At 33.3% G+C, this 20803-nt stretch overlaps 1 protein-coding gene across 1 annotated transcript in view; it reads left to right on the top strand.

The window, feature by feature from the left end:
* The window catches only part of LOC149086694 (ATP-binding cassette sub-family C member 1-like), a 50971-nt gene that overhangs the window by 23659 nt on the left and 6509 nt on the right, over positions 1-20803 (top strand). The window contains exons 11-27 of the mRNA XM_089231050.1: positions 631-696; positions 1605-1742; positions 3303-3449; positions 3608-3689; positions 3953-4146; positions 4602-4778; positions 6372-6539; positions 6857-7047; positions 7816-7957; positions 8046-8141; positions 11389-11509; positions 13109-13253; positions 14573-14738; positions 16044-16243; positions 16847-16973; positions 18424-18525; positions 20317-20463. Coding sequence (XP_089087176.1) covers positions 631-696; positions 1605-1742; positions 3303-3449; positions 3608-3689; positions 3953-4146; positions 4602-4778; positions 6372-6539; positions 6857-7047; positions 7816-7957; positions 8046-8141; positions 11389-11509; positions 13109-13253; positions 14573-14738; positions 16044-16243; positions 16847-16973; positions 18424-18525; positions 20317-20463 — 2409 coding nt within the window. The remainder of the gene's footprint in view (positions 1-630; positions 697-1604; positions 1743-3302; positions 3450-3607; positions 3690-3952; positions 4147-4601; positions 4779-6371; positions 6540-6856; positions 7048-7815; positions 7958-8045; positions 8142-11388; positions 11510-13108; positions 13254-14572; positions 14739-16043; positions 16244-16846; positions 16974-18423; positions 18526-20316; positions 20464-20803) is intronic.

The following is a 20803-nucleotide window of genomic DNA, read 5'->3' as shown; positions in this document are numbered from 1 at the left end:
ACTGTGTTCAAGAATGTGTGTGATCAATGACAGAAGACATCGAAAGACGTATTTTTTAAAGTACCATGTATAATCCTTCAAGTTTTGTTAACCAAATGCAGTACAACCTGTCACTTAGGGCACCTGTATATCCTTTACACCTCCAATATTGGACAATTTTGAATGGAACCGGCCATAATCCAATGGTACTAAAGCATACCCTTAATACTCTATATCTCGGATACCTCTCTATCTTGGACACTGGGCGCCCTCTGGGTTTTTATCTTAGACAGGTGCAACGCCTTGTCAGCTGATTATCTGCCCAAGTGGTGAATACTTGACAGTAGTATGAAGTTCGGTGGTTTTCCATCTTCCAGGCGGGAAACCAGTCACCCATTTGAAAAAGTCTCTACGCAGAGAGCAGGCAGACCTACAACACGATACGAACATAACACAGAATTTCAAGCATTTCCATCTTTACTTCATAAAATGGAAGACAGATGGCAGCACGAATACGTTAGGGCCATACACATATACTCAGAACATACATTCTCTGACATGTGCTAATGCCAACTCTTCTCTTAAAGGCATTTTTTTTTAGACTTTTTGCTGTAGGCTCCAAAAAATATAATAAAACATTTTTATTTTCAGACGAAGCAGATGAAAGCCAAAGATTCTCGTTTGAAATTCCTTACAGAGATTCTTAATGGAATAAAAGTGAGCGCTGGAAAAATAACTTTTATTTTTATTTAATGTCATTTGATACCGAATCTCTTTCAATAATTTCTTTACGTATGTATATAGTATATTCATAAAATAATTTTGCATATACACGAGCCCCTAACGGATGCAAATAAAATTCGAGATAAAGGTGTTTCAGAGTACGCACTGGAGAATCGGAAGAAAAACAAACCCCAGCTTTTGCGGCTACGGTTATAGCATCAAAATTAAAAAAAAGAAAAGAAAAAAAATCAAATGTCAACACTTACTTTTGTGCATTGCTAAGTGATTGGCCCAGTGAAAAACCATGACGCGCTGGAGCGGTACCTGTTGCATCATAAACGCCGGCACAGGATGCAGACAAACACAGAAGACCTCACCAAGGTGTTGGGCGCTAACCCCTCGGAGGGGAAACTTCCGGTGGCATGTTTGTTTGTATGCGTCTACCGCCGGTGTTTATGGTACCTTGATCATTAATTTTTGAGTGGTATATTTTGACTTTGTTCATTGGTGTGAATTACAGAACATTGAGAGCTCTCAATTTCATCATGGCTTCTCTAAATTCCAGAGATGTTAATCAGTGTTTGCTTAAAAACAAACATTTGAGTACTATTTTAGGGTAAATCCTTCCTATATAGCTATCGATGCAATTTCATGGAATCATTGCGGATGTGTCTGGTCTTGACTATAGCGCAAAGTGGACCCACACCACACGTGGTCAAGATTTCAGGGGATAGTAAATAAATACACTCAAAAATACAAAAATTAAAGATCTCATTAAGAATAGATAGAAGAATTTTTTTCACAGGATATATAATATAAATACGACACGCGACTCATGTGCAAACTGTATTTTATTATTTCAAATTGTACATTATAATTCTATATATTTCATTCATGTGAAGGTGCTGAAGTTTTACGCCTGGGAAATACCTTTTATGAAGAAGATTGCAGATATCAGACAAAAAGAAGTTAATTTGATTCGAATCTACCAATTATGCTCTTCGTTTCATTCATTTGTTTGGAACTGTTCACCATTCATGGTAAAGAAAAATTTTTGAGTTTTCCTCAAGTTATAAATTTGATCATAATATGTTTTGTTCTGTCATTGATTACTTGTTTTTAAAACATCGAATAATATTTTACTAAGACCGGGTTTACACTATCAATGTTTTACAATAGTTTTTTTTTTATAAACCTTGAAAAGTATATAACCTTGTCGGTTTATACCTATATAAGCTTATCGGTTACGTTCGAGCAGATGCAACCGATAAACTTATTGGTTGCATTTGTCATGTTTAGTAAAAGAAATTTTATCATAACTTTTATAGTGTGATAACAGTCTAAAGAATATCAATATTGATGCCACGTTGAGTGTTCAAAATTAGTACTAATCGACAGCGATGCAACAATAATGAGAAGAATCCATTTCATGAGAATAAGTTAATGTTAAAAGTGAAAAAATCTCTATATATATATATATATATTAATATTTCATTGCAAGCGAGGACTTTTCTGAAAAAAAGTTGTGCAACGAAATACTTTAAACGCTCATATCTCAAGAAGTATTAAGATTATACCAGTCTTTTTGATGTCTGTAGGTAGATCTCACTCACGCAAATCTAATGATACGACGCTGGTTTTGATAACTCTTCTGGTCTGGGAGCCACGCTCGCGACCCCGTTTCGTAATGAAATTGTTTTAGGCTATATCTCGAGATGTTTGCAACACAAAGACAAGCCAATAGTGTCGTCTGATAGGCATGTTTGAGACAAATTTAATGATACTACTACTTAACCGAACATGCACTTCGTACACATTCCTCTACGGGGTTTCTAACGAATTGGTCATGCCGGAATGTATGTTCTTAGTGTATATGTGGTCCCAACGTATTCATGTTGTCAGAATCGCGCTTATTTTTATTTCTCGCACGTGCTGCAACTTGTCTTTCCTATTTTGAAGTAAAAACGAAAATGCCTGAATTTTCGTGTTTTGTCAATATCGTGCTATACGTCTGCTTGCTCTCTGCGATAAGATTTTTTAAAAATGTCTCTTCGCAGAGAGAGAGAGAGAGAGAGAGAGAGAGAGAGGGGATCGCTTGGGAGATCGGCTCGTATTCCTTTCCGAAGTTGGAAAGCCGCAGAAAACTAAATTCAGCCGACCACCACTGTTCGCCAACCTGGATCCTCATGTTGAGAGTCCAGCACGATATACCCACCCGACAACACAGCCGCCTACTACATGTTTCAATACCTCTTTCGGTTTGTGTACCAGGTTTTGCGGCCTGTATTCATAACGGATAACCTGTATTCATGGTTTTACGCTGTACCTCAAGAAGTTCACAATGCAAATAGACAATATTGGTATCGTCAGTTAGCTATTCGAAAGACAAATCCGATGATACGAATTTTATTTTGTCAATACCTACTACGTGATTCAAGGCAAACTTTTATAGTCTAACGAATGCATTCACGTCAAAACTTGCGGCCGTATCTACGACACAGCCTACCCCAATTTTTTTGTTTTACGGCGCATATAGAATTTTTATAAATCTATATTATTGGATGTACATTGCAAAGTAGTTTTTAAATTTTTTTTTTCAGATAGCTGTTGTATCTTTTACCACGTATACCATGATTGGAAGCAAGAATGTACTAGATGCAAGAATCATTTTTGTTTCTTTAAATCTCTTGAATATTCTCAGATATGCTGTGATGGACATACCTGTGTTAACCTCTGATTTGGTACAGGTAGTTATGAACGCACACAAATTCCTACAATTGCGTTAGTTCATATTTGAACTGAAGTTTAGTTTTGCACACGATTCAAAATATTTCAAAAATACGTAGTATAAAACATTATAAACTTGAAAAAAAATTCATTATTTTTAAAATTTTGCTTTTTACAGCTTTCAGTTTCATTAAAAAGAATTAGCAAATTTCTTAGTTCAGAGGAAATTGATGAAGTTATTGGATCGAAACCTGATGATGGTATGTTCAAGCAATGAACATTTCATGAATTTGTAGTAACAGCATTTGTGGAGCTGAAAATATTTAGAAGTTTTCTTTGGTTTATTGCTTAAAATATTTAATTTTTTAATTTTTTTAACAGCATGTATATTTAAACAAATATAATAACTCCAGTTATTCTCCCTTACGTGAAATATTATTAAAAACTGAAGTTTCTCGTATATCCAAGTTGATCATTTTCATTTTTTGAATTACTTATGGTTGTCGTGCATAAATGTTTTTAGGAGAAGCTGTTTCAGTTAGAGGAGCATCATTTGCTTGGGAACGAAATGAAGAATCAAATTTGAAAGACATCGATTTTCATGCTAAAAAAGGGACTCTGATAGCTGTTATTGGACCTGTTGGATCTGGGAAGTCATCTTTGTTATCAGCAATACTTGGTGAAATGTACAAGCTTAATGGCTGTATTGACGCTAAAGTAAATTCAAAACCTATATTAGTATTTTTTTTGTCATTCAACATTTATGCAAGTTATAACTGCTCTTTGTAAGTTAGAGAGGAAATGTGTCAAATAGAAAAATTATAAAAATCGCCTACATATTCCCATATAAATGATGAAACCATTATTAAGGCAAAAGACTGTATTATGTAATGATCCTCTCAGTGCATTGCAGTTATTTTTGAATTTATCATTGTTTAGTAGTTTTACCAAGAAAGAATTTTCTCAAAATATCAAAATTTATTGTAAAAATAAATTCTTAAATTATTTTTCTCGTAATGAATGCACAGTTGAAATTTTTAAAAATTTGTGAATCATTCTATCAGAATGGAAAAGAAAATTGTCTGATGCTGGGTCTAAAAAGTTTTGATTCACAACATCGAATTCGGTTTAACCGATACTGTAGTTTTTCTTTAAAAAATATCTTTCATCAGGGCAGTTACGCATATGTTCCTCAGCAAGCATGGGTGATGAACCAAACTCTGAAAGATAACATCCTTTTTGTCAAATCTATGGACAGCAGAAAATACAACCAAATACTTGAAGCTTGCTCTCTGAAATCAGATTTAGATATTCTACCTGCTGGAGACAACACTGAAATAGGAGAGAAAGTATGTTTTAAATTTTGCTGGTACTCAACTTTGAAAAATAATAATTAATGCATTTTTGAAGTGATTTCTTCTATTACTTTGTGTTTATAAATTAGGAAATGCTGACATAGAGGTCCTTGCCTTGGCTATCTCCAGTCCATTTTTCAAATTTTTCAATGATAACTTTCTATCTTAAAACAAAAATCTATTCTTGTTTTCAATAATATACATTTTTAGAACCAGTATACTCTCTTATTTCATCTTTTTTATGATTTAAATATTTTTATGGGTAGCTTAGAATCAAATTAAAATTTTCCCCCAGCTATTTTTTTTTTCATTTGTGACATTTGGAGAATATAGGTGGCATCTAGTGTTGTAGGACTTGAACTACGCAATCAGATTTTGTGTTGAAAAGGCTGAGAAGAATGTAGTCATCAGTTTCTGAAAAGCACACGTTTTGAACATGGTTAGTTTTTGAACCGTGTTGAAAAACATCAAAAGTTGTCTTACACTCCTGGTATTAGCTAACACGAAGGAAGGTTTGATCGTAAATTAGGGGGATAAAACTAAAATAAATCCATATTTCTTAACTGCGGCATCAAGTTGCAGCAATGTTTCATCTGAAGACTTTGCTTTGAGAATGCATCTCCTGCTCTAGAAAAACAAAAACAAATTAGAAATCTGTTGTCCCCATGAAAATGACGAAAAAAGGAGCAAAAAATAAAAATAAAAAAAGAAATAAAAATGCAATTGAAAAATAAAAGAAGAAGAAGTGAGGAGAGAGAGAGAAATGTCCACGGAGTATCAGTGTTTGTCCAAGTTGAAAATGAGCTACCTAAATAGATAGAACATGTTGCGAGTGTAAAGCATAAATATCAATATATGAGGTAAAACAAGCAAAATGCTACTGCTTTACATTTGTCTATTAATAGATAGGCTCTGTCTATTAACATGATTGAACTTAATGTTTTCACCACTAATTTTGAATAAATTTTCGCTGCTGACTATATCTCATTTATCAGCAGATGAATAAATGTCAATGGGAATTTTTTTCGATTTTTATTGGTTGACATTAATTTTTAATATTTTTTTCTTTATTTTTTTGTCCAATTTCGAGAAAATGACCCATACATATTAACAAATTACTCGCACACACAGTTCTTTGCAATTTATGATGAGAGTGACTCCGATGATTATAATGAACTAGTCTGCGTAGCAAATTGTGATGTATCAGATGAGAGTGATGAGGAATTTAATGGTTTCTGTGATGAATAAAAAATATCTTCAATATGAAAACTTTTTTTTTCAAATTTTAGACCCAAAAAATCAAGGGGGGGGGGGGATTCCTTATACACGTTTATATAGTATGTTGTTTATCATATTTTATTTTGAAGGTTCTTTGAAAGCTATACAACTCAAAATGTACAGACTACTTTGTTTAGTTATAATTACGAAATACAGACAGAAAAAAATATATATATTTAAAATTTATGGTCTTATTAATTTCAGCTTCAAACTATTTAAACTTTTTTTTTCTTTAAATGCGTGATTGTCATGAATTATCTCATGGTGTTAATATATATTCATTAGTAATCTTTTTCTTTTTTCATCCAGGGCATTAATTTGAGTGGAGGTCAGAAACAAAGAGTAAGCTTAGCTCGGGCTATATATCATGATGCGGATATATATTTATTGGATGATCCCTTGAGTGCTGTGGATGCTCACGTTGGAAAGCACATTTTCGATCATGTTATAGGCAAAAATGGTTTACTAAAGCAAAAAGTGAGTGGCAGTGAATTCTTTCCTTCAAGAGAAATGTCTGAGATTTTATGAGTAGAAATTCATATATCTCTTGGAAAATAAAGTACCTTCACAAATACATATCTATATGCACGAAATCTATTATATAATTCGTATAATTCATTTCGTTTTATATGTTAATTGTCTGTGAAGGCTTCCTTCCTTATTAGAATTCCTTGCTTGTATATAAAATAGATGGTTTATAGATGGTAATATAAAATAGATGGTTTTTATACATGCACTTTAAGAATTATTTTTACGAATTCAATTATATATAACTTTTCATTATCTGTATATAGACTCGAATACTTGTAACCCATAATATTTCCTACCTTCACCAAGCTGATTTCATTTATACCCTGAGAGATGGTAAAATTGAAGAAACTGGAACTTATGACGAATTGATGGAGCGTGCTGGTCTGTTTGCAGAACTTATCCAAGAATTTACGCATGTTAAGTCAGATGTAAATTCCGAAAAAACATCATTTGGGTGAGATTTCTTCTATTTTTTTTGTCCTTGTAAAAAAAAAATCGTTGCCATAGGTGGAGGTAGAAGGGAGGGGGAGCATGGTCTCAACCCCAGCATCAATGCTAGAACCGGTATATGCATGTATATGAATTGGCATCATCATCATGGCTCCCCCATTTCCCCCGGATTTCATTATAGTTACACCCCCCTCCAGACTTTCATGTCTATCTCCGCCTAGGACAGAAGCTGCTATTATTTTAATATTTTATAGCAATATTTTATTGTAATGAAAGGGGGGGGGGTCGTTATAACAAGCGCCGACTTTTTTTTTTATTTGTTGACCTATTGAAAACGGTTACAAGAATTACAAATGCCAATATATTTGTCAAAATTATTCGAGAGCTTGGAACGAAGAAAGTTACGAATTTCTCGTGGAAAGTTAATACCCGATCTTCTCGAATAAATCTTTTTTTTTTTGTATCAGCATTCATTGTCTTGGTTTCACCGTCTCATCCGGGTCAATGGCTAAAATTGACAATAGTTGATAGAGTCTGGGTATGAAATGTAAAATTGTTTCATTACCTAATAATATGAATTGATCATTTGCATGTTCTTTGTTGTAAGTGAAGAGAATGAGTTGCGTATAATGAAAAAATGTTCATGTTCCACAGTAATAGGAGGGGAATGTTATCTATGTTTCTCATGAACTATTCATAGTTCCCTAGTCATGATACTAGAAGAAATATATATGCTCAAGACAGATATGCCTGTTTTTTTATTTACGTATAGCGATGAAGGAGCAGGTTTTTTGCCTTCGTTTGACAGACAGTTCAGTGAGGAGTCATTGCCAAAGATCAGAAAGGGTTCTACACATTCCATCAATGTAGCAGAGGGAGCACTCATAGAAGATGAAAAAATGGAAATTGGAAAGGTGCCTTTTTTTTGTGTAAATTTTATTGGCAATTACACTGCAACAGCAATATTTTTAAATTTTATCTAAATTTTAAAATATTTTTTAGGTGAAAATGGAAGCTTTCTTGAGTTATGGAAGAAACATGGGCTTATCCTTCCTGGTAATTGCAATGATCGGATATTTTGGAAATGCATGTTTTGCAGTGAGTATTGATACAATCTCTTCTATAAGTTTCAGTTTTCATTCGCTGTTATGCTATTCAGTATTTAATATTTTTGTGTAAAAAGTTAATGTATTGTGTTGCAGAAGCTACAAATACAGTCGAATCCCGTTTTAACGAATTCCGTTATAGCGAAAATTTCCTTTTAACGACTTTTCTAATCCCCCATATAAGTTTACATAGGAACAATGCAAAAACCTTTAATTCCTTTGTAACGAAATTTCCTTACAACAAAGTGATTTCTCCGGTCTCTTAGAGTTTGTTATAACGGGATTTGACTGTATTTAAAGCACATTGCATGAATGTGGTATTGTAACAACTAATAGGTATGTTTGCAGTGTTCATGCACGATTAGAAAATACAGCATTCAATTGAAAATTTTACCATCAGGAAAGCATTGCACATACCATACCATCCTATGTATATCCATGGGTTATACGTTAAATGAAATCGCGGAATTACCTCAGTGCAGACTACTGCACATTATCTCTAGATTTTTTTCCTGAGTTGTTGTAAAAAAAAAATTGAAAGCTTAATTTGTAAAATATATAATTTGTTAAAAATGTACGGATCAAAGTAGTCGAATGTAAATATTTTTCTAAAAAATGTGACCAACAACCCCTTTTATTCGTAGGATTCCGTTATTGGTGAATGAAGTTCACACGTGCATATTATTAGATGGCATTTTTTGCGGAATGGGCAAAGATTTTGTGGCCATGAGACTGGAGGTGAATGAGTTCAAAATTCAAGAACTAGTGGAGGAACATAGGCAGGAGTTGACCACAGACGAACTGATAGGTCATAACAGCAAGGGCTTGTCTCGTCTGAGGAGAGAGAGGAAGAGAAATGAGGAGGCCCTCACACTTCGAATGTGAGATTGCATGGGAATGTGGGAAGCCGAGCAAAATTTTTTGCTAGAATTTTTTTTTAGGAAAGAACTGCCGTGTTTCCCCGAAAATAAGACAAGGTCTTATATTAATTTTTGCTTCAAAAAATGCATTAGTGCTTATTTTCGGGGTAGGGTTTATATTAGGAGCATCCTGTAGAATCACGCTAAGGCTTATTTCTGGTAGAATAACTCTTATCTTTTTTGAATGATGGTTACACAAAAATCGACAAAAAATTGGACTTCATAAAACATTTCTTTCGTGTGTCGTCGTTTAAAGTAAACAGGAAGTTCAGTTTAGATTTTCAGGACCAAACGAGGCGATGCGTCCATGCCTGCCGGAAATACTCGTCGCTTCATTCGGTCCTCAGCGTCGAACTATACCGGTTGTTTAATTATGGCCGGGATTAGTTTGATAAAAGATCTTTAACAAAGCTTGAAACTTGAAAAAACAACAGAACAAAGTATGACTTATACAAATGTTTCTGACCGGAAAAATAAGAGAATATATCAGAGAACTCTTGTCTTTGCGCTTTTTCTAGTTTTTCGATATACATAAGGTCTGAAACATCAATAACTTTCCAGAAAGTTGACCATCTAAATCAATTTCCTCTGTTGACTCACGGGCATTACGCGAAAATGCATCTGGGCATAGATAAGCCTATTGGTTACGTTCGCTAGAATGTAACTGATGCGATTATTGTTTGCATTTTTCAAGTTTTATCAAAGAACTTCTACAAAACTTTTGTGGTGTATATTTTTATAGTGTATATAATCTTGTATAGTATAAGAGTTATATACCGGCCTATGACAACGACATTCATTGGGTAGCCGGAATATGTCATAAGCCAGAATTACACTATAAAGAATGTATTTTATAAAACTTGAAAAACAATCAATAAGCCGTAATAAATGTAACCTAATTTCGGTTACATTTGCTCGAATGTCACCAATACGCTTATTGGTTGCATTTTTAATTTTGTAAAAGAACTTTTCTAAAACTTGTAATACCGGCTATATGTTGTCTTTTTATTTATCATCAGAAACATTTCTTCGTTTTCTTTGATAAAAGTCAAAGTCTGAAATTCATCTTTTTACGTAGGCGTTCACCTCTCGTCCAAAGGGCCTGCCTGGGCGTTACCGAAAATTTAGTTTTTGTTTGCATTATAACTTATTTCAATTATAAATTTCAATGTTGTCATTTGTTTATATTTTTATTTGATAACAAATAATAATAAAACCATTATAATTTTATATAGTTCAATACAACCGTCATGTGTTGTAACGACGTACTAAATGCGTCTCATTGACGATTTTAGCTAGGGTCATCTTGAAAAATCACGCTAGGGCTTATTTTCGGGGGAAACACGGTACTTATGTTGTTATAGAAGGAATGTGGCAAGTGAAGACAAACACTTCCTTCTACAATTTAAAGACATAATTAAACATTTATTATATAATTAAATTTACAGAACCTACAAGAACGAGTGGACCGCGTCTTTGAATTGTAGAAAGAAGTGTTTGTCTTCACCCGCAACATTCCTTCTACAATGTAAAGCTGTAGTAGTGTGCGAGTGATGAATCTGTCCGTCCAACGACGATGCAGTTTTTCATTTCCATGTAGGTAATCCTCAAATGAAGGCAAAAGCAAGCGTCATTGCATTGGTTGTCTTTTCAAAATCACGCGAAAAGAATAAGTATACAGACAACAGTGAGTCCGTAAGTCGTCCCAAACGATATTCCTCCTCTTTCGTAGTTTAGTCATTAATTTGTAAACATTATTGTATTTTATGTTTATTTATGGTGTGCTTGTTATTGTAATTGTTGCTGATTAAACGGCATTTTTATATGTCATTTTATGAGAATGAATTATGGAACGAATCATCCGAGTTTCCATTATTTCTTATGGGGGAAGTTTCATTCTACATACGATTGATTCGGCTTCCAAGCACGTTCACTGAACTAATTATGCTCATTAGCCGAAGTTCCACTGTAGTTTGGTACAATTTCAAACTTGAATGCAATCTATATGTCTAAAGGTATAGCTATTCCCTTGGAAGCATCAACTGCATGTTATTTGCAACTTTTACGAAATGAATACAATTGAAAGCCATTGCTCTGATATAAAACTGAGAGAAATAATTTCCTCGAGGAAATCAATTCACTGCATTATTTCTATTGAATTTGTGTGCTTGATATTTTTCAAAAACATTTTCATTTCTATGTTTCTAGTTGTTTGTTGGTTTATTCATTGTTTTACTCATTTGCGATGAAAATTTGAAGAGTGTTCACAGTATGCTGAGCAGTATCTCCTTCGAACTTAATATTCGATTTTTCATTCAGATTGGCAGTACTGTGTGGTTGAGTAAGTGGAGCGGTGATCCTACTCTTCCAGATGGTTCTCAAGATGTTCCGCTGAGGAATAAAAGACTCGGTGTTTATGCTGCAATAGGCTTAAGTCAATGTGAGTTTACACATAGATAATTGAAAATTTTTGTTTTTGTTGAACAAATGTATTGCACGGTGGACAGGGCCCGATTTCCGCATGGGCAACATAGGCACTTGCTTAGGCCCCCCTGTTTTAAGGGCCCCAAATTTATAATAGTATATATTTTATTAAATTTTTCAAAACTTTATTTTGTTAAATTTTGGAAATCAAAGAATTTTTCTAAAATCACATCATACAACGTACTTCCGAAATGCTAAATATTAGCAAACCATATTGGATATCAATTTTAATATTATACCAATGAATAACGCAGCATATATAATGCACCTTTTGCAATATTGATCCACGATAAAAATGTGTTTTGGTGTGTCACAGTCTTTTGTTTGATTCTTCAATTCCACATCTTTTTGACGGTAAAATGATTTATGAAACGATGACGAGAAAGTGTGTATGTTTGATCAACATGAAATCCTCAAATCTTCATGAAGATTCCATATATTTCCAATGCAAAACTTGATCCTCTTCAAACCTGAACGAAAATTAAGCATTTATTTTTTATTTTTTGATTGATTTATGCTTATTGTATGTCAAAATGCTTTTTAAAAGAGAAGAAAATGGAAAAAATAACTAATTAATTAATTTGGGTTCATATCTTTACTAGAATCATTTGAATTAGGAGCCCTTACGCATACCCTGTAGGTACACATATGTGTATCCCTGGAGTGACGAGGATGACGATGTGTGTGTATGTGATCTTACAAAAACAATTTCACACGAACTTCAACATTTTTCATCCTTGGTTCTGGTTGGTGAAACAATGCCACAAAGTTTAAATAATGCTATAGGTTCCAAATGTTGAGACAGCATTGAATCTTCATTGACAGCATCACCAATATCAAACTGTTCTAGAGAAAGTCATTCTTCTTATTAAAAAGGATAAAATCATCATTTCACTCAAGCCCGCTACAAGAAAAACTGTCATCTATACCTTTATTGTGTAATGAAACTGAGATAACTCAAAAATGAAATTTTGATGACATTATCAATGACTGCGAACTTCATCAGGACTGCGCTTTGCAAGGTCTTCATTCATAACATATGTGTAAAATTCAGCTGATTCAGTTTTCATGTCATGGGCGCAAAATACGTAAAGCCAAAAATTTCTGGCCAATACGTAAAGCCAGGGAAAAACATTTCCTGCACAGGGATTTTGGGCAACTGTAAGTTCTGCATGGATTCGAACACAATGCACCGCCAACTTCTTTCTCTTTACACACTTATGGGATTGAAGAAGAAAATAAGTCCGGCATTCATTTCCTTTTTAAATATTCCCTTTTCCTTCTTAAACGGTTTCTTGAAGGTCCTATATCTGCCTTTATGAACTAGTTTTTGTTATTCTTATTACCACTAATTTTAAATACTTTTGTAGAGTACAGAAAGTAATTTAATTGTTTGTGGTCTTCGTTCCTTTCTAAAACCTGACGATTCAATTATTTCATATCTTGTTAGCATTTAGAAAATGTATGAAATTTTTTTTATACCCTACCTACATTCAAAAGAAAACTTCACCTCCCATTTTTGTGAGGAATTTACCATATTTTTTTCACTGTGTAGGTTTAATACTACTGTTTGGAGTGTTTTCTCTGGCCATTGGAGCTGCTAGAGCTTCGAAGTTGTTTCATAAAAACATGTTAGATTCCATCATGAAGTCTCCAATGTCCTTTTTTGACACCACACCCCTGGGAAGGATTGTCAATAGGTAATTGCTATTTATATTTTATTTTGACATTGGAATTCTCACATGAACTATGCATATAACTGAAAGAAAACTTGTTCAAAGTTCCAAGACATGTTCAATAGAGTAGAGCAGTGGTTCCAAAATGTTTTGAAGCGTAATCCCGTACCGATCGACCCCCCTACATAGGGTGACAACATGTACCGTTTTTTCCGGACATCCGTGATTTTTTGTTAATAAATATGCTTTAATGTGCATGATCAAGGACGAATGAAATCAAATTATTTTTCACTATTTAGCTGGTAGAGCTATTTTGTGAAATTTCAAACTACCCGCATGCTTTTTAGCTTTTAATCCTGCGGACAGTGTCATCAACACAGCCGCAAGTCAAAAGGGAATGCGTATCTTGCTCATCGTAATGGTGCAGGTGGATAATTTTGTAACAAAACTCAGGGTCACCATATTATATTAGATCATAGTACATGCGTTGAGAGGACCTTTGATAGTCAAAGCTAAAAACCGATTATGCGCAAAAAAAAAAGAGGAAAGATATATTGCAAAGTCAGCAAATTAGGTTCTATCTATGTAATTAAGACATTTAAAAAGTTCTTCCTATGCTGATGATAGCATTACTGACGTGGAGCAGATCTGCAAATCTTGATCTTGGACTTAATTTCATTATTTTGTCCTACCATGGCCATTAAAAACAAGATTGAAAAGTATGAAAATAAACTTCTCATAATTTGCTGCGTATTACAAATGAGGCTTTCTGTCACCTTAGTGAGGATCTATTTTCATGTATATATATATACAGGGTAATTCAAAACTCAACGTACAAAACTTTTAGGAGAGGTAGAAAACACATAAAAAAACTAACAGAATTACACATAGGAATGTATCAGTTTTTTTTTGTGTATAATTGTGGATGGTAAGAACTTGGAGTACTTGTGAAACTTAACGTGTACACGTACTGTCCTGATGTAAAGTATCGCTAAATAAAAAGTTTTTCCGCCCATTATTGGCTTGCCATTACTGCATCATCGTTTATCCTCCAGCTGATCAGGCTGGGGTTTACAGTCATACATTCCTATGTGATTATGTTTTGTTTTTATGTTTTCTACCTACCCTAAAAGTTTGCACGTTGAGTTTGAATTATCCTTTTGTCTCATTCAGACTCCAATTTAGCAATCACATACAGAAAATTTTATATAGGCGTCAATAACGATTTTTATAGTCGCCAAAGCAACCTGGTGCCTGGCATTTATCAAGCCAAAATATGTAATTGTTATTTATTGATTGCTATAAAGATATTCAACTTTTGTCATGAATTTTATTCTTTGTAGGTTTGGCCGAGATATCGATGATATTGATTCGAGTCTCACGTGGCAAATCGATTATTGGTTGTCTTGTTTTTTTCCTGCACTAGGAACAGCGATAATCATTGCATATACAACACCATTATTTCTAGCATTTTTGGTTCCCATCTGTGGTTTATATTATCTGATTCAGGTATATTCTTTTTAATAAACTAAAATAATGAGTTAAATGCATATAAAGAAGAAGAATAACTCTAGTTTTCAATGCCACCATTTAATATAGATAAAGTTTTCTTCAATGTTATTAATACATTTTTTACAAAAGAAGCATACTGTATAATATTTTAAATAAATGAATAATTTGAATTTATTACACTTCCAAAAGTTTATTCTGCCCCCCCCGCCCACTTTGCAAAAGTTTAAAACCATAGGTGTGCCTAGCCTACCTTTCCAGTTTGCAGACCCCATTTGGTCTGTGGGTCTATCTACCCGTAATCTAAAACATAATGGTTCATTTTTTTAAACATTAGTTTTATGGTTTTTTTCCATTAAATTAAAAAGAAAATCTCTCTCTGGAGTATACCGGGTGGACACTATGGACCGTCCGATAACCACAGACAGGATACGGGATTCCTTGTGATAAACTAGTACAGAAAAGTGTTTTTCAGTTCAGAATCGAACGAACATTATGGGAATTATAACGTTTTGAAATTTTATGACGGTGTCAATTTTAAACGGTCAGTTATGTGTGTCAAACACCCAACGAACAAATAATTTTCCCCATGCAACGGGTTGTCGCTAATTGAAAATGAACTGAAGTATTCAATCCCGTTTAAAGCCAAGTTCAGTTATTTTCTTTCACGATTGGTGCTTTTTTCACTTCGTATAGAATGATGTTGACCTTGTCATTACTTTCACCCCACATTGGCAAATTTATCACAAGATTTGTAGAGCGTTAATCAAACGAGATCTATATTGGAATAATTGTTTTTCCAAAATCAACACTTTTTTGTCGAAATGTGGGAAAATTTATTTTTCCTCCACTATTAAGTGAAATTTTTTGAAGGGAAATACAGGGGAAAAAAACTGGTTTTTGCACAGCTTTAGTTTCCTTGATTAAGCTCAGGGTTGTATCATTGCTATCAGCTTAAAAACGCCAAGTTATACGTTTGGTGCAGGTTCGGTGAATTTTCCAGGATTCAATTTTTAATCCGTTATAAACTCCATAATTCGTCAAATCAAAAAAACTGAAAATACTTTTCCAATTAGTTTTACACAAGAAATCATGAGTGTAATTTTTGGGTGGTCGATAGTATCCACACTGTATATGCGGTACGTCTCAATTAAGTTGTCCCTAGAAATGTATATCATATTTTTAGAAATACTGTTATATTATATCAATTACTGAAATTAGTTGACTGTTCAGTAACAATTTTAGTGTCTTGATTAAAAATCTAACTATTCAAAATCGAACTTAATGTTCTTTTCCTTTGTGCAGAAATATTATCTGGTCACTTCTCGCCAGTTGAAAAGATTGCAGTCTGTGACGAGATCTCCCGTTTTCAGTCATTTCACTGAGAGTATTCAAGGCTCATCGTCAATTCTATCATATGCAGTTCAAAAACAGTTCGTTCTAAAGTTTGAGCAGAAACTGGATACTGCCCTTATGTTTGATTTCTATTGGTCGACATGCAACTAGTATAGTAGCCGTTTTTTTTCTTCTAAAAACGACCAAATTTGTCTATTTTTCAGTATTAAGGGATTTTATTAATTTTTGTAAGCAAATTTTTAGTTAATTATTTTAGTTTAAAATTTTTTACATAAATTGTAACTTACTAGGGGGGAATTCTCTGTTATGATCTAATATATATATAATTCTCCAATTCCATTTATGATCTAAAATGTTTTTCTTGAGATTAGTTTACACATAAACGTCTAATTTATTCATAGTTTGGTGAAGATTATAATTTTATTTTTCCAGCATTACGCTTTTCTATGTAATTGTTTTAATTTTTAATTTAGTTTCTTTCTTCTTGATAATTCTTTTTATGAGAATATTTTGCTGGAAAGGGTTTTTAAAAGGAAACAGCTTCTCTTCCCCCCCTCCCCCCACTGATATTCTGCGAAAACCTGCTAGTAAATAACTTTACTTTAAGGCTTAATCTTTAATTGTGTGATCAAACAATATTTTCTTTCTCTATCTTCATCTTTCGCTTGAAAGCGTTTTTCTGGAATAATGTTACTATTTCAGACTATTTTTGTTATTGCAAGGACAGTACAGTATGTTTTACCTTTCTTTAGCTGGTTGCAGTTTCGTCTTTCTCTTCTTGGAAATATTATTGCACTGATCGCTACTGTCTTAGCTGTGTATTCAAGAGATTATTTGGAAACTTCATCTGCTGCTTTGTCATTAAACTATGCTCTTTTAGTGAGTTCAGTTTTCATAATTAAGTACATTATCAATAATAAGTATAATAACTGTGGTTTCGCTAATATTAACATATATATATTATATGTTTGCTGTTCATTTGAAAATGTGAAATTATTGTGCACAAGGATTTTAAAATGTGTGTGCAACATAAAATGTACTATCTGCAGAGAGCAGGCAGACCTTCAATACTATACTTATATTCATTATCCTGCCATTTTTAGCTTTGCTGCTGTGTGGGCGTTGTTCTGAACGCACGTCGTGAGGATTCATTTTCAAACACCATTGGTGGCACAGTGGTGGTCAGCTAAAGTTAGTTTCCTGCTGTTTTTGAACTTCAAACGTGAATGTGAGCCGATCTCATATTTAAAAAGTCTCCCTCTGCAGAGAGCAGGCAAACATTCAACACGATACTTGCACAGCGAAAAAACTTCAGGCACCTGCCATTTTCACTTGAACATGCAGCCACCAATAAAACATGAAACACACATAACTCTGACAACATAAATGCGTTAGGGCCACACATACACTCGGAACACACACTTTCCGACATATACCAATTCTTAAAAATTTCTCCAGAGGAATGTTTTACAAGATGCATGCACAGTTAAGTAATAATATCATAAAGTGCTGATTGAGAAGTTAAACTTCAAATAATTTACATTGTGTAGTTTTAGTATTATTATACGATGTATAAAAACTGATCTCTTTTTTATTTTTTTATTAAAAATATTCATTTTGTCAAAATTTTCATGCTTATTTATAATTTTATCAAATTAAGAGAAGAAAAATGCTGTAGATTCTATTTAATTCTATTGTTTTAAAAAGATTTAGTTTTTGGTATCCTGATTTTTCGATACTTGAAAAATTGTTAAGGGGTGTTCTTATTTTAGGAAGTTTTCCCTTCTTGATATAAATTTATACCTCATATACCCTGTGAGAAGGTGAAAAAGAAAGCAACAACCCTATAGCGATACAAATATCCAATTATTACACTTCATTCATAGTTTGAAAAATAGATTTTGCAGCACTAAATTTCATGCACAGCGCTAGATACGCGTTCAGACTGTTGGGTGAATATGCACACTTCTGCCACAACTCATTCGGTAGTAAATTACCCATGGCGATAGACTGGAGTTTAGACAAAAGCCCAATGAGATCTTGAATTCTTTTTTGATCTGTGATTATGGTATGAGGTACATTTTACGGAAATTTAACCGCACGAAAAATCAAAATCTTTGTTGAGAGAGGCAATGAATAGCCAGCTGTTGTGATTTTTAATAATTTTTTGAGGCTTTAATAATTCAACTCCACCGCTAACTTTTTTGTTTTTATGTGTTTCTGGGTAAGATGAATGTACTTTAATTTTTGTTAATAATTTTTTGAGGATGACACGTTCGGACCCTTTTTTTGTTAGTTCAGATACTACATATTTTAATTTTTTTTTCAGCTGAATAAAATTTTAATTTGGCTTGTGCGAACAGGAACAGACCTGGAGAACAAATCAGTCTCAATAGAACGAGTCAATGAATACTCGAAACTTCCTTCTGAAGTGAGTTATTTAGATATGAATTTTGTTTGAATTTTAGAGAAAAAGTAGAAATGAAATAATTTTGTTTAATTCATAAAATGTGAAGTAAATATTTCTTCTAGAGTTATGTTTGATATGATTTGGAGATATTTTTCTATTTTCCCTTATAAGCGGTTTTTTTAGAAATATTAAGTCGTTTTAAAACCCTCTCACATTTCGGCAATCACCTTTCATTTTGGCAATCCCAAGCCCAGCTAGCTCTATGCAGAGAGCGTTTCTCGATAACATGTGTTGCTCCCCCTTCCAGTGGACGAATCGCCAGTGGACGGAATCAGCTTTTGATCAAAATTAGATAACAATGTTTTTCCCTCCATGTTTTCGGAGTTGCAGAAATATGCGTACAGAATAAATGATAGAAAAGAAATAGGGTATTTATTTTAATTATTTTTCTTGATTTCGGGGCAGAGGGGGGGGGTGTGGAAGCATTTATCACTGCACGAGATCGGGAAAAAAATATTCTTGAAAACACGTGGCGATTTCTAGAAGGTTTAGAAGGTTTAGTGATTTCCTCTGTGGCAGTTATAATGCAGATCAGGTTGTTTTTTTATTGTATTTGTCTCCATATTGATAGGCATGAAGTCGTTGAAAATTAATCTATCCAGGATCCGTAAAATGAATAAAAATTGCAACTTAATCACCAACATTCAAGTAATATGATAATTATCAATTATTGAAATTTCATTATCAGTTACGAAAGTGTTCCCAAATTTTAATAATTAATAATTATAATAATTGATCTTGGTTGCTACATTATTCAACTGTTCTGGAATCAGCATCACTGCAGGATTTCTTGATCAAGCCCTTATTTACGGAAACAGCTTATGGTCATCTGAATATTGTTTCCTGAATTTTGCTTATAATTTTTATGCATCAAGGAAATTAATAATTGATGATATAAAAATTAATGAAATAATTTAGTTAACGATTCCCACATTACGATCTGAACTTTCCGATGATTTCCATACTCTTAATGACGACGAAAAGATTCACATTTTAAATTGTACACCTTGATCTATAGGTTGAAAAATGTATGGAGTGATACACATTCACGATGCACTCCAGCTGAACAATATTAAAATGCATATTTAATTAACAAAACGATAAAAAACAGAGTGGAGAAAAATTGAATTATCAAATTTCTATTAATATAGTATTTAAAAATTTGTTGTTCAACAACTTGATCGAGAAAAGCACAAACTCTATGTGTGTAGAACTTTTCTCTATTTGTAGAATTTTTCCAAACTAGATTTTCTAGTACAAAAATCATGGTTTTTCCCCTCCAACTTCGAATTATTCAAAAAATTCGAAAAAGGTTTGAATTAAACAAGAGATTTGAACATCAAATTGGATACTCAAGTTCTTAAGAGTTCAAACTATCCAAAATTAATATTAACCAAGCTCTACTGTACATGAGGCATTATAAATTTTTCAAGAGTAAATTTCAAAATTCGATTAAAATTACATGCTGAGAAAGTCAGAAACAGAAGAACTATTTGTGAATTGTGGAGAAAAAACGGCAGTGGTACTGTGTTGCTATGTGATAATTCCTGCAGATTAATATTACAACTCGATTTACCATCATTAATTGTTTATGTTTTACCATCACTTTCGTTTCTTATGACTTATTATCAGTAAATTATACTTTTCAATATTTCTGCATTCACAATTGTGCATTGTAAAATTTATTTCCAATTTTAAAAATAATGCATCTATTTAATCATGCGAAAATAATCTTCTCTATTTTTTTGACAGGCTCCTTGGGATATACCAGATACTCGTCCTGGGTCTTCTTGGCCAAATATTGGCAGCATCAAATTAAATAATTATAGTACGAGGTACAGAGATGGTTTGGAACTCAGTCTACGTGATGTAACATTGGACATTTCAAGCAACGAAAAGGTTTGCAGGAAAAATCCGCTATAAACACTTTTTAAAATGCAGTAAAATTTTTAATTTTAATGCATGTTTTGTAAAACTTTATTCAAAGAATATGGATTTTTTTCATTGCTAGCGCAATAGTACAGAAATTCTGGGCTGAAACTGTAACCGTTCATCTCAGTGGTGTGAACTTGTAGACGGCTTATTTCACAGTAACTCAACCACGACGTACTCGGATTGCACGACGTACTCGGATTTTTTTTCAAATTCCGCAAACGTACAGTTAATTGCGAGGTGTGAGAGTACCCAAATTTTCAACGACCTGCTCCATGTATTTGTGGCATTACATGAATTTGAATTT

The sequence above is a fragment of the Pholcus phalangioides genome, unplaced genomic scaffold (assembly GCF_987345545.1).
Source record: "Pholcus phalangioides strain wild (caught in Gottingen) unplaced genomic scaffold, Ppha-v1.0 ptg000004l_1, whole genome shotgun sequence".
Lineage (NCBI taxonomy): Eukaryota > Metazoa > Arthropoda > Arachnida > Araneae > Pholcidae > Pholcus > Pholcus phalangioides.
The sequence above is the reverse complement of the archived record's forward strand: the minus strand, read 5'-3'. Positions and strand labels throughout refer to the sequence as shown.